This window comes from Pipistrellus hanaki (genome assembly GCF_964339955.1).
Source record: "Pipistrellus hanaki genome assembly, chromosome: 7".
NCBI classification, from domain to species: Eukaryota; Metazoa; Chordata; class Mammalia; order Chiroptera; family Vespertilionidae; genus Pipistrellus; species Pipistrellus hanaki.
In genome coordinates, this window is record NC_140509.1 from 79382911 (window position 1) to 79395358 (window position 12448).

Genomic DNA, 12448 nt, shown 5'->3' on the forward strand with positions numbered 1-12448 from the left:
TGGTAGAATTAAAAAAAAATAGCTTTGGGGAACAGAGAATTTTGAGGGGCAGGGGTTGGACATGATTTCATTTTATTCCTTTCTATAATTTTTAAATTTCCTAAGCATATGATCACATTATTATTGTGTGTGTTTTAATGAAAATAAAGTTTAACTGCATTGTAGAACCACAGGCCATTTTTCTTCTATTATATATCTCTACACTAAAAAAAAAATAAGTTTGTTTTTATTAATCCCCACCTGAGGATATTTTTCCATTGATGTCTAAAGAGAGTGCAAGGGAGGGGGAGAGACAGAGAGAGAAACATCGACTGGCTGCCTCCCACAGGCACCTGACCAGGGCCAGGATCAAGTCTGCAACCAAGGCATGTGCCCTTGACTGGAATTGAACCTGGGACCCTTCAGTCCGTGAGCCGGTGCTCTATCCACTGAGCCAAACAGGCTGGATTAAGCCTTAGCTTCTTACTATTTTGTAGAAACAACAGGCATCTGTTGTGTCACAGCCTGACCACCAGGCACCTGGAGTGAAACCAGCTCCCTAACCCACCCAGTGAAGAGCAGATAACCTTCCAGTCCACCCTCAGAGGCTCCTGGGCAAACTGGGCACCTGGGGAAGCTGCTGGTTCCCATGGAGACCGGGCGGAGCAGTGAGCACACAGCTGGCTCAGAGAGGGCAGATGTCCTGTGACGGCTGGGAAATGGTTGATTTTTTAAAACACTCCCCGTATTGAGTGGATGTCAGGACGTAGCTGTGTGCCTCGCTTCTCTGGGTTATTTACCACCACCTGTACCTGGAGAGACAACACTCCTCCATCCTCCCTGGACGAAAAGGCTATCTAGCCATTTAACGTCCGCTAGTTATTCTGAGTCAACATGTGCGAAAGCATTCTAAGTCTAACCCCAATCTGAAGTCTCGGCATTTCCTATCAACTTACTTTATCAAGAATACTCATACTTCCTGCCATTTTCATCTCTCCACAAAAGCGAGACTCTCAAAAGACGGCAAGGGTAACAAAGAAAGGAAGCGCAATCAAGACAAGGACTAACTGACTATTTCCAGGTTATTACATTTTCTAAAGGAGAGCAGATGCATTTCAGAACTGCCATGTGGGAGAAAGTGGCAAAAAAAATTTAGAAAAAATGAAAAACCAATAATGTTGACTTTTAATAAGGTCTGGCTATAACAATGTTTTCGTCATTCCCTCTTCATGCGCACCTATGTCTGTAAAATCTTTTCATGTGTACACATGGTGAAGCTCTTTAAAAGATTGGGAAAAAATGCATACAAGCATTTAAAATCAAGAAAAAGAAAAGATGAAGAGAAAAGATAGTAGAACTGGCAGTAAGAAGGAAAATTCTAGCCTGGCCAGCATGGTTCAGTGGTTGAGTGTCAACCTATGAACCAGAACTATGGTTCAATTCCTGGTTAGGGCACATGCCTGGGGTTGTGGGCTTGATCCCCAGTAGGGGCATGCAGGAGGCAGCCGATCAATGATTCTCTCTCATCACTGATGTTTCTATCTCTCTCTCCTTCTCCCTTTCTCTCTGAAACATATATATATATATATATATATATATATATATATATATATATATATGTTTAAAAACACTGAAGGGGCCAAACAGGTTTGGCTAAGTGGATAGAGCGTCGGCCTGCGGACTGAAGGGTCCCAGGTTAGATTCCAGTCAAGGGCATGTACCCTGTTTGCAGGCACATCCTCAGTAAGGGGTGTGCAGAAGGCAGCTGATCGATGTTTCTCATCGATGTTTCTAACTCTCTATCCCTCTCTGTAAAAAATCAATAAAATACATTTTAAAAAAATTACACTGAAGTAAAAGTTTAGAAAAGAGAAAGAAATGAGGCTGGAGAAATAAATGTAAGGACTGAGCCCATCACAAACTGATAAAAAAGACGGATTCCTAAGGGATGAATTACTCCCAAGTGCTAGTCTTTTTCCTCTAGAACAAGTGCTAGAAAAGGAGCATCAACAAACCTTAATTAACACAGAACCAATGGCCAGAGAGAAAGCAGACAGATGTGGAAGGAAACACATCCTATGTCTATGAAACCACAGGTGCTTCCTTGTACCTCATGCCCAGCAGGACACGAGAAAGGCCTTCTTCAGGTCCTCATGGAGCAGGGTCAGGGACGGCAGTGCTGCCCGCGTGAGACATACCTGACCGGAAAGCCATCCCGGTGTCGGGCATGAAGTACTTCCACTCCTTCCCGCCGTACTCCTTGGCCAGCTCCTCGGGGGCCAGCATCCTGGTGCCGTGGCTAGCCCTGGTTTGGGGAGAGGAGGGACACTGCTCGTCAATGGCTCCCTTGAACACCCCTTCCCCCAGCCTGGCTATGCTGGATCCCTTCTAAAATGAATGAGAGTTCTATTTGTTTCTGTTTTCCATTGTTTGGCTTCCCCACTGAGGGATCTATAAGGCCTTTCTCTTGACAGCTCCGGCTCTTCCTCCCTTCATCCACCAGTGAGCAAGCGATGAGGAGCAGCGCACAAAGTGGACCGATAATGTGGAAACGATGAGCTGGACTCTCTCTGGAAGGAAGAGGACCCTTTCCTAAGGAACGGTCTGTAACCAGGAAGGCAAGGTGAACCTAACTGGGACAATTAAAAAACAACTGTGCGGCCGAAACCGGTTCGGCTCGGCGGACAGAGCGTCGGCCTGCGGACTGAAAGGTCCGATTCCAGACAAGGGCATGTACCTTGGTTGGGGGCACATCCCAGGGGGGGGAGGGGGGGATTGCAAGAGGCAGCTGATCAATGATTCTCTCTCATCAATGTTTCTAACTCTATCCCTCTCTCTTCCTCTCTGTAAAAAATCAATAAAATAAAATAAAATAAAATAAAATAAAATAAAATAAAATAAAATAAAATAAAATAAAACAAAACCTGTGTGGATTGGGTGTGGAAACAGGAAAGGAAGAAAAAGCAGCAGGGAGGAGAGTTAGCGTGTGAGCTGCGCCAGGTCCACAGGAGAGAGGTGGGAGGAGCCTGGCACCTGGGGGTGGCCAGCTTGTGGGCACAGGAGACTGTGAGGATGAGCGAGCATCCTGCCCATTCAGGGACATACAGTGGAGGGCAGTGCGACAAATGCGACACAACTCAGAACAGCAAGTTAGGATGTAGCTACTTCCTGTGCTCACAATATGGCCCTTGCATCCACTGGTCTTGAGGAAAGCCTCTTAGCCTAGAGAGAAACAGCTGATAGTTTGTGTAGTTTATTGGGAGAGATGATAATGCTGGAAAGTATCATTTTTCTTCGCTTGGGGTTATATTACGATAGCAAAGCAAAATTAAGGAAAAAAGAGATGGAGGGAAAAAAATCAGTTTCCTTTTTATAAGGAGGTTAATGTTTTAGAAAGTGGTATAGAGAGATGGAAGAACCCTGAGTGGGAACTATGATAAGACAAGGAGGCTACTATATTCAATGGAAGCAGGCATCAAGGAGATAAGCTCAATTGAGGAAAAACTGCAGGGTAGCTAGAACTTGAATGGAGAGGGTCAGACTTGCAGGAGAGGCACTGGGAGGGGAGATGAACTGACATAACAATGAAAGAAAGAAGCACAACTGTGGATGCTTTCCATTCTTTAACTCAAGGATTTGAGACAGACAAGTACATCATGATAAAATGATAGCCAGGTTAAAGGTCACAGTTAAAGCTGCACTGAGTATATGTATGCAGATAGAGATACAGATACAGGCACACATATACTCTATCTCTTGTTGCCCAAGGAAAAACATGCAAACGAATAACAAAATAATCAGAAGTGGGGCCACACCAACAGCTGTAGCTAGCAGCACCTTAAGGGAAATTCTGGGGGAGAGCAAGAATTTGTAACGTGCAGAAAAATGTGATGTATCAAAAGGGAGAGTATGTATAAGAAGTAACCTGTTCTGAGCACCCTCTCCTTGGACTCTTAGTATAAACTACGGGGATATCCAACATCCCCTGAGGGGTCCCGGATTTCGAGAGGGCACAGGCCAGGCTGAAGGACCCCACTGGTGCACGATCAGGGCCTAAGAGGGACCATGGGAGGGCTCCAGGGCGTGTCCAGCCCATCTCGCCCAGTCCTGATTGGCCAGACCCCAGCAGCAAGCTAACCTACTGGACTGGTAAAACGGTTGAACGAATGGTTGGACACTTATCATATTAGGCTATTATATAGGACAATAAATCGCACAGCTGCATGGCCATGCTAACTTGCTGTACTATCAGCAAGACTCAAAGGGTTGGGCTCACCCTGAAAGGAGGGAAGGAAAGCGAGGCAGCAGTGAGTGCAGGAGAGACTGAGGAAGATTTGAACAGTCTGAAATACTTCCAGAAGGAGCTGGGACACCTCAGAATCCTGCACGATGGGGGCAAATTTGGATGAATGGAGGAAGAGAAGTGTGCACAGACCATAAACTTCTATCCCACATCTATTCTCTCCTTCCACCTTAATAAAAATAACTCCTACTTTATTCCAGGTACCTACATACCCACCTAACACAATGCAATTCCCAAGCTCCTTTGCAGTAGGGATGGTCAATGACGGGAAGCAAGTTATTAACATTCTACTATATTTCCTGCAAATATTTCTGATGAGCTAAATTTAAAGAAACTAGATGTTGAATCCTAATGCTCAGATTTGTTATTTAAATGACTCAAAGGATGCATACAAAGACATGTAAACACACAGATCATCTATCATCTGACTAAAATAATGATCTTATTTAACTACTAGTGCACGAATCTGTGCACACTGAAAGGAAATTAATTAGAAGAAATATTTTAATATTGCTATTTGCACTTACTTTATAATAGAAGTGTCAACCAAATTCATGATTGACAATGACAGATTGAAACACATGTGTGCGATTGGTGCCAGTGAGAGCTTTCTATGTATTGCGCATGCACGAGTCAACTTAGCCTTTTATATATATATATATATATATATATATATATATATATATACACACACACACACACACACACACACACACACACACATACACACACACCCCCCAACACGATGCAGATTATTATTGTAGATCATGCAGGGAGAACAAAGGGTAAAATATTTAACTGCAGCAGTGTTTGACTATATTCTGCACAGTGAGAAAACCTGAAGTCATTTTAAGGACCACTATTTCTTACTTCTCTTCAGTCAGGTCAAGTTTCTAAGCTTTCTAAATCTCCGTTTTCTGGCTAACGAAAAGAAAATAGGATTCCACCGAGTCTCCTATCTACCTACTCCAGGACTTCTGTGAGGATCAAATGAGATCACGAGAAAATGCTTCACACACATTTTGTTAAAGTGTAAAATGTTTCCACCTGTGTTCCTGGGCTGAAGAAACTCCAAGGAGGCTAGTCGCTAGGGAGAGGAAGCTGGGCGTTGCTATGTGATGTCATTACCCGGATGGACACTTGGCATATTAGTTTTATATATATAAAACCTTAACATTAAAATATTACAGAGTAACAAAGTGTCCTGAAAAGAGCCAAGTTTTGACCTCACAACTACATTTTATTACCTGAGGACGGTGCCATTGTCTGCAAGTTTAATGAAGTTTCCATCTTCCAGATCCAATGCCAAGCCTTTGCAACTAAAACAGAAATATTTGATTCCCAATCAATTCATGCATTTTCCTAACTCAAAAGATAATAATCTATATTCTCAAAAAGTCATAATGCAAAAAAGGCATTCTCCCACCAGGGGAATGATACGTTAATCAAACAGTTAAGAATATCCAAGAACTCTAAAACTAAACATCATCCACAGAGAAAGCATATAAAGAAAACCGTTACAGGAACAAAGGACAGCATGTTTACTTTCTAAAATAATTAAACTTTTAAAAAGAGAAATACAAACTCAAAGAGAAGCAAAAATGAACCTCATTGCATGTCTCTGTTAAAAAGTGAAAATGGTGCCCTGGCTCGGTGGCTCAGTTGGTTGGTGCATTGTCGTAAACACTAAAAGTCTGTAGGTTCAATTCCCAGTTAGGGCAGATACCTAGGTTGTGGGTTTGATTTCCAGTTGGAGAGTGTCTGGGAGGCAACCAATCAATATAACGCCCCCCCCCCGGCTCCCTGTCCCTTCCTTTCTCTCTTTAAAAAAAAAAAAAAATCAGTGAAAACCACATCCTTGGGTGAGGGTTTTTTAAAAAGTGAAAATGTTTTTATAAATTAAAACACATAGACACACACACATTCATATTCTGTAAGTTCAGATCTTAGCAGAGTCTTTTCTGACTCTTTAGAATTTGCCTTAATTTAGATCAGGATATAAAACTAGCCCTCTGGGTAAGGTATATTATTGGAAAAAAAAACTAAAAGAAAGTCAAATATTAAGTTTAGGGAGAAAAATGGATACAGAGTCATCATTATAAATAATAAAAGCAAGGAGGTATAATAAGCCAACCAATACCAAGGGAATTAAACAAAAAATGGCAGGTACGTTAGAAGTATGATTTACTTTGGTCCACAGTAAAATTCCCAGTGTTAGCAGTTTCATATAGTAAAATGTTTCTGCTTCTCCTTCACAAAAGGGATTGACTAACAAAGGGCTAACCAAACATTGGAGGAGTGCCTAACGGAGGAACACCGTCATGTGTTTTAGGATTATTATTAATTTCCAACTAAACAATGGAAAGTGGTTTAACAGGAGTTACTGTTTGGTTTTGTCATCTAAATGAGGAAGAAAGACAAAGGAAGCCTTGAGAACCCTAACCCCGAAAGGGAAGAAGCAGTCAGAGCCTTAGACAAAGGGGTGTCTGTCCAATTACCCAAAAAGCAAATGTCCTAATTCAGATACTTACCCAAAACATCACTCTTCTTCTCCTATACGTCTGTGTTTGAAGAGCAACAAAACAAAACTTTTTTTAAAGATAACATTTTAGAGAGAGTTCTTATAACCTCCAAGACTCTTAATAATGACAAATGTCACCATGTGAAAATATCCAAATTAGTCCCATGCCCTTTTGGCTTTTCATATTTGAGTCTAAACTTAAAGTAGAAAGGACATTCATTCATTAAGCATAATTTATTTATTTTTTAGTAGAGAAGGCACTTGGTCCTTTGGCTCCATTTCACTTTCTGCCTTCATCGAAGAGGAGGCATTCATGTTTTATCAGCAACAATTAGAAATCAGAAGGGATGTGCAAACCTTAAAAACGAGGACCTACCAGAAGTCCCAATCCTCTGGAGTCACAGTGAGCAATTCCTTGTCATATCCTTTCTCCTTGACCAGGAACTGAGCAAAGCTGTGGTAAATGAGCTGTAGACAAAGGGAAAGAAAAAGGAGAGGTTAAATATAAAATTCACTATTCATTCTGAATTTCACAGACCTGAAGACCTGATGGAATCACTCATGGGGCAGTGGGGGAAGGGAATTTCTTAATTATAAAGCCCTTCAGTTTAATTCCCTTCACAAACCATTAAACCACCCCCGTGAGCCCCCAGTACCTGTAGTGTCTTTTTTTTTTTTTTTTTTTTCAAAATTGTACCATCATCAGTATACAACTAGAGGCCTAGTGCATGAAATTTGTGCACTGGAGGGGAGGGGAAGTTGTCCCACAGCCCAGCCTGCACCCTTTCCAATCGGAGACTCATCAGGGGAAGTTGGACATCCCTCTCACAATCCAGGACTGCTGGGAGCTGGGTGGGCCGCCATACTGTCTGCTGGAGAGGCAGGAAGAAGACGACCAGGGCATTTATTTTATAGCCCCAATACCAGGAAGTTATCACCAACTTATTTGCATTCTCCAGTAGGCCCTAGCATGCCTGGATTTACATATCTAGTGCCGCCCTGCCAACACCTGGGCTGATATGAAGGCCAAGCTGACAACATGTCCACCATCTTGAGGAAACATGTTCCCAGGGTGTGGCTCTGCCTACAGCCTTTATCCAGGTCAATTGCAAATAGACACACATTATGTCAACACTGCGTATCAACAGCTCTCCACCCTGTGGGCGATTCACAGCTACAGGTGATGGTTCCTAAAACCACCCAGAAATTCCAAGCCTATAGGACAGAGTGGGGCCCAGAGAGGGCCCCTACAGGACTCCTGAAGCCCAGACATGACCGAACACTACTCCTTTACATGCTACACAGATTCTTATTCAATCATCCCAAAATACCAATGCACATGTACTGAGTCATCCTGATGTGAAACATACTAAGTAAAACACACCCACACATGATCCTGCCTGCAAGAAACCGGTGCCATGGGATTAACGGATGTAAAGAGCTTAGAGCTGAGCCTGGCATAGGAGTAAATCCAATTTAGGTGTTGCTATTCTTATCCATCACGCCGTGGTTTTAAAAAGGGCCCTGACGTGTAGTATCTGCCCATTGTCAAGGTATATATACTCCCGCCTGGGTCAGCTTCCAGCTGCCAAGGGCACAGTCTTACACTTGCCTCTGATCAAGGGCACTTGATTTCGCTCTGGACAACACTCCTCACCCCCGGGGCAATACTGACTACGAGCATGCTTCCAATGGGGCCAGGTTCCTTCCTGAGACAAAGGGGCCCTTTCTCACAGGCTGCCGATGGGCACCAGAGCTGTGTTTCTTCCCTCTCCGAGGAGACGCTTCTGTAACAGGAGACAATGGGGTCAACGTGCAAGGGGGAGCAGAGAACACGGGTGCGGAGAAAAGCAGGGAACCCTGTGCCTCTGACACCCCTCACCACCGGGGCCCCGAACCAGCCTTTCCGCGCTCAGTCCCCCCAAGGCCACCTGAAGGCCCGGATGTTACCTGTGTATCCCCACTCCATTAAGGTGTTTAGCACACTGCAGCCCTTAAGAAAAGATTTCTAGACCGAACAGGACCCAAAGCACACTACGTTACTGTTTTCAGCCTTGAAGCATCACATATATTCGAGGCTTGTAGTAAAGGATCCTTGACTTCAAGGATCTTATGTTCTAAAATCTTAGGCTCGCACATGCACAATTTGGGCTCTAACATGACAGTGGTTTTTTAACAACGTTTCTTCCAAATGAAGGTGATTGCAGAGGAGATGCAGAAAACATGAACCAGGAGGGGATTTTTAAAGGCACAGAGGGAAGAAAAATATGAATCAAAGACCTAGAGGCCTAGCCGGCGAGGCTCAGAGATGGAGGTTCAATTCCCCGTTAGGGCACATGCCTGGGTTATGGGCTTGATTCCCAGAGGGGGCGTACAGAAGACGGCCAACCATTGATGTTTCTATCTCTCCCTCTCTCAAACCAGTAAATATATATATATTAAAAAAAAGACAACGACCTAGAGCAGTGGTTCTCAACCTTTCTGATGCCTCGACCCTTTAATACAGTTCCTCATGTTGCGGTGGCCCGCTGCTATAGAGCCTAAGACCACCAGAAAACACAGATATTTACATTACGATTCATAACAGTAGCAAAATTAGTTATGAAGTAGCAACGAAAATAATTTTATGGTTGGGGGTCACCACAACATGAGGAACTGTATTAAAGGGTCTCAGCATTAGAAAGGTTGAAAATGGATACTGAGGACCAAACCAGAGATGGTCAGACCTGCATCACCACCATCTGTCCACCATCCAGATCTGAAATATCATGGCTGACATGTACACATAAGGAACTGTTTGGCATTGAAATTGGGACTCAAAAGAACTGTTGGCCCAGAAAGAAACTCACTACAGACTGATTCATTTGCCTCTCAGCATAACCATTATGGCTGGTCTCAATCTCGGTTCTTATATTTCTTGTATCACTTGATCTCACTCATCTAGGGGAAATAATGAACAACATAAACTGATGAACAAAAACAGACCCAGAGACAGGGAAGCATTGATCAGTCTGTCAAACCTCAAAGGGAAGGAAGAAGAGGGTGGGGGGAAGGGGAGAGATCAACTAAAGGACTTGTATGCATGCATATGAGCCTAACCAGTGGTCACGGACAACAGGGGGGTGGGGGCATACCTGGGGAGGGGTTTGGGGTGGGAATGTGATACCATAATCAATAAAGAAATTTAAAAAAAAAGGATGAGAACCACTGACCTAGAGGAAGTAGTGGCCAAAAAATCAAGTAGTAAAGAAAAGCCTTCTTAACTCTCAATACAAGTGAGGGGACATCTGGACAGAGGGAAAGCATGAAGTATAGCAGCAGGAACAGCACATTAGTTTTGTTTAGCATCTGATGTGTAGAAAACACAAGTGATCCCAACTCCTTTCTGACCTTTGTCGGGGACCTGAATTGCTTAACGGGACCCTTACCTCACCACAGCATGGAGCCTGGGCGATGGGTGCGCCAATGGCCAGGAGCTCTGCTCATACATGGGTGAGGCTTCAAAGTGCTTTGGGTGGCAACCATAAGAGCAACGCTTGTACGTGCCAGACGGGTGGAATGTACTTGTATGCCAGCACCGCTCTCAGCGTTGTACACCTATTCATTCACCTCTCTGATCTTTGTAACAGCCTCGTGAAGTAAGTCCAATGACTGGTCCCATTTTACAGATGGGGAAACTAAGAATAGACACAGGTTAAGATGCAGAACTAGCAACAGAGGAGCTGGTGCCCTAAGCTAGGCAGACTGGCTGTAGAGTCCTTGCATGGAAACACTGTGCTCTTTAAAATTCTTTCCTTCTATTTGGATAGGTAGATCTTTGACCACAAAAAAAGGGGGGGAAATTCTGCTGATTTTTCACAGTGTTTTTTTGAAAACCAAAGGAATGGGGTTGGGGGGAGTACCATCCAGTAGAGGGTACAGGTGTGGAGTCATACACTCCACTTCCCCATCCCTTCCAAAGCGCAGTGAGGACCCACACTCTGCTGGTAGTTAGGATTACACTTAACTGGTATTCAAGGTGCATGAAGCACGCAGTGGGTGCGCGATAGGAGCAAAATTAGGGCTAAGATATCTTAAGTGACTTGTTGGCTGATGCTCCTTCCCATACGCCGCACAGCCTGTCCCTGACCGCGGCGCCGGACACTGACAGGTGGTCGCGTGGACGTGCAAAGGGGAACACGCCGCCGAGGAGGACACCAGCGCTTCCCCGGCGGCGGCGGCGCGGCCGGGGCCCAGAAGGACTTGCAGGAAAGTCCCGGGCCTGGGATCCGCAGAGGACACCCCGGTGCCGCTAGCCCCGCCCTTCCTCTGCCCCAGGAACTGTTTCCCTCGCCCGATCGCGCCCAAGGTGTCCTTCCTCCCCCCCCTTTCCTTCCGCAACCGGCTCCCAACTTCTCCGCCCCGGCCCGTGCCCACCGCCGGGCGGGACCGGGGATGCCTGCGCGCAAAGGCCCCCGGCGGGGAGGGAGCTCCGCCCGGCGCCCGGGCGCCACTCACCGGGGCGCTCTGGGGCAGGTTGTAGCGGCACAGCGTGTGGTCCAGGTCGAAGCCCACCACGTCGCAGGCGGCCAGGGAGAAGGGCTGCGCCATGGCTGCGGGCAGCGCGGGAGCGGGGAGCGCCGGCCGACGCTGCGGGACGGGACCTGCAGGAGGCGGCGGGGCGGGCGGGGCGGGGAGAGGCGGGGAGAGGCGGGCCGGGGCGGGGAGGGGCGGGGAGAGGCGGGGAGGGGCGGGCCGGGGCGGGGAGGGGCGGGGAGGGGCGGGGAGAGGCGGGCTGCGTCCGCCCCGGGACGCGGAGAGGCGGTCCTAGCGCTTCCCGCGCCCGCCAGCACCGCCCCGCCTCGCTGCTCCCGCCCCTCCCCGCCCCTCCCCGCCCCTCCCCGCCCCTCGCGCGGCCGGCCTCCCCCGCGCCCCGCGGCCACTCTGCGGGCTTCCCCTGCTGATCCTGCAAGCCCGCCCCTGCCCCCCGGACCCCCCAAGGCAAGGTGGGGCCTGGTGCTGGGCCACGCCTGCAGAGATTGGGGTGCAGCTGAGCCCCTGTTGGCACGCGGCCCGCGCCCCGAAAGGAACGGGTGCGCCCCTTCCTTTGACAGGCGCCGGGGAAAGGAGGAGATGGAGCAGTTAGACTCGAGCCAATGGGAGAGGAATATGGAGTTTTTATCCACTGACGTTCCTCGGATGTTAGCCAAGGATTTGGGAGATCTTTTTGCCTGGGAGATCTTTGACCATGGGTTGAACCAGAAAATTGAAATGCCATAGTAAATTCCTAAGTAAAAAACACCCCATAAACTCAATAACCCAATAGAAAACGAGCAAAGGACCGGAATAGACTTTTCCCCCAAAGAGGACAAATGGCCAACAGACTTAGGGAAGGGAAAGATGCTCACTCTGGTTACTGATCACCAGGGGAATGCAAATGACAAACCACAATGACCTGTCACCTCACACCTGTCAGTTGGCTATCATCAGTAAATCTACAAAGATCTAGAGAAAAGAACCCTCAGGCGCTGGTGGTGGTGGTGGAAACTGGGGCAGCCACTAAGGAAACAGTCTGGAGATTCCTCAAACACTTAAAAATAGAGGTGCCACCACCCAGCAAGCCCACTTTTAGGTATTTATATGAAGAAATAAAAAACACTAATTGG

General features: G+C 46.4%; 1 protein-coding gene across 2 annotated transcripts in view; it reads right to left on the reverse strand.

The window, feature by feature from the left end:
* The window catches only part of NT5DC1 (5'-nucleotidase domain containing 1), a 93788-nt gene extending 82317 nt beyond the window's left edge, over nt 1-11471 (reverse strand). For both annotated transcript variants that reach the window (XM_084890153.1, XM_084890152.1), the window contains exons 1-4: nt 11301-11471; nt 7180-7271; nt 5530-5601; nt 2178-2284 (exon numbers count right to left, since the gene is read on the reverse strand). In XM_084890153.1, the coding sequence (XP_084746279.1) occupies nt 2178-2284; nt 5530-5601; nt 7180-7271; nt 11301-11393 (364 nt within the window). In that variant the 5' untranslated portion in view covers nt 11394-11471. The remainder of the gene's footprint in view (nt 1-2177; nt 2285-5529; nt 5602-7179; nt 7272-11300) is intronic.
* Nucleotides 11472-12448: the final 977 nt, after the last annotated feature.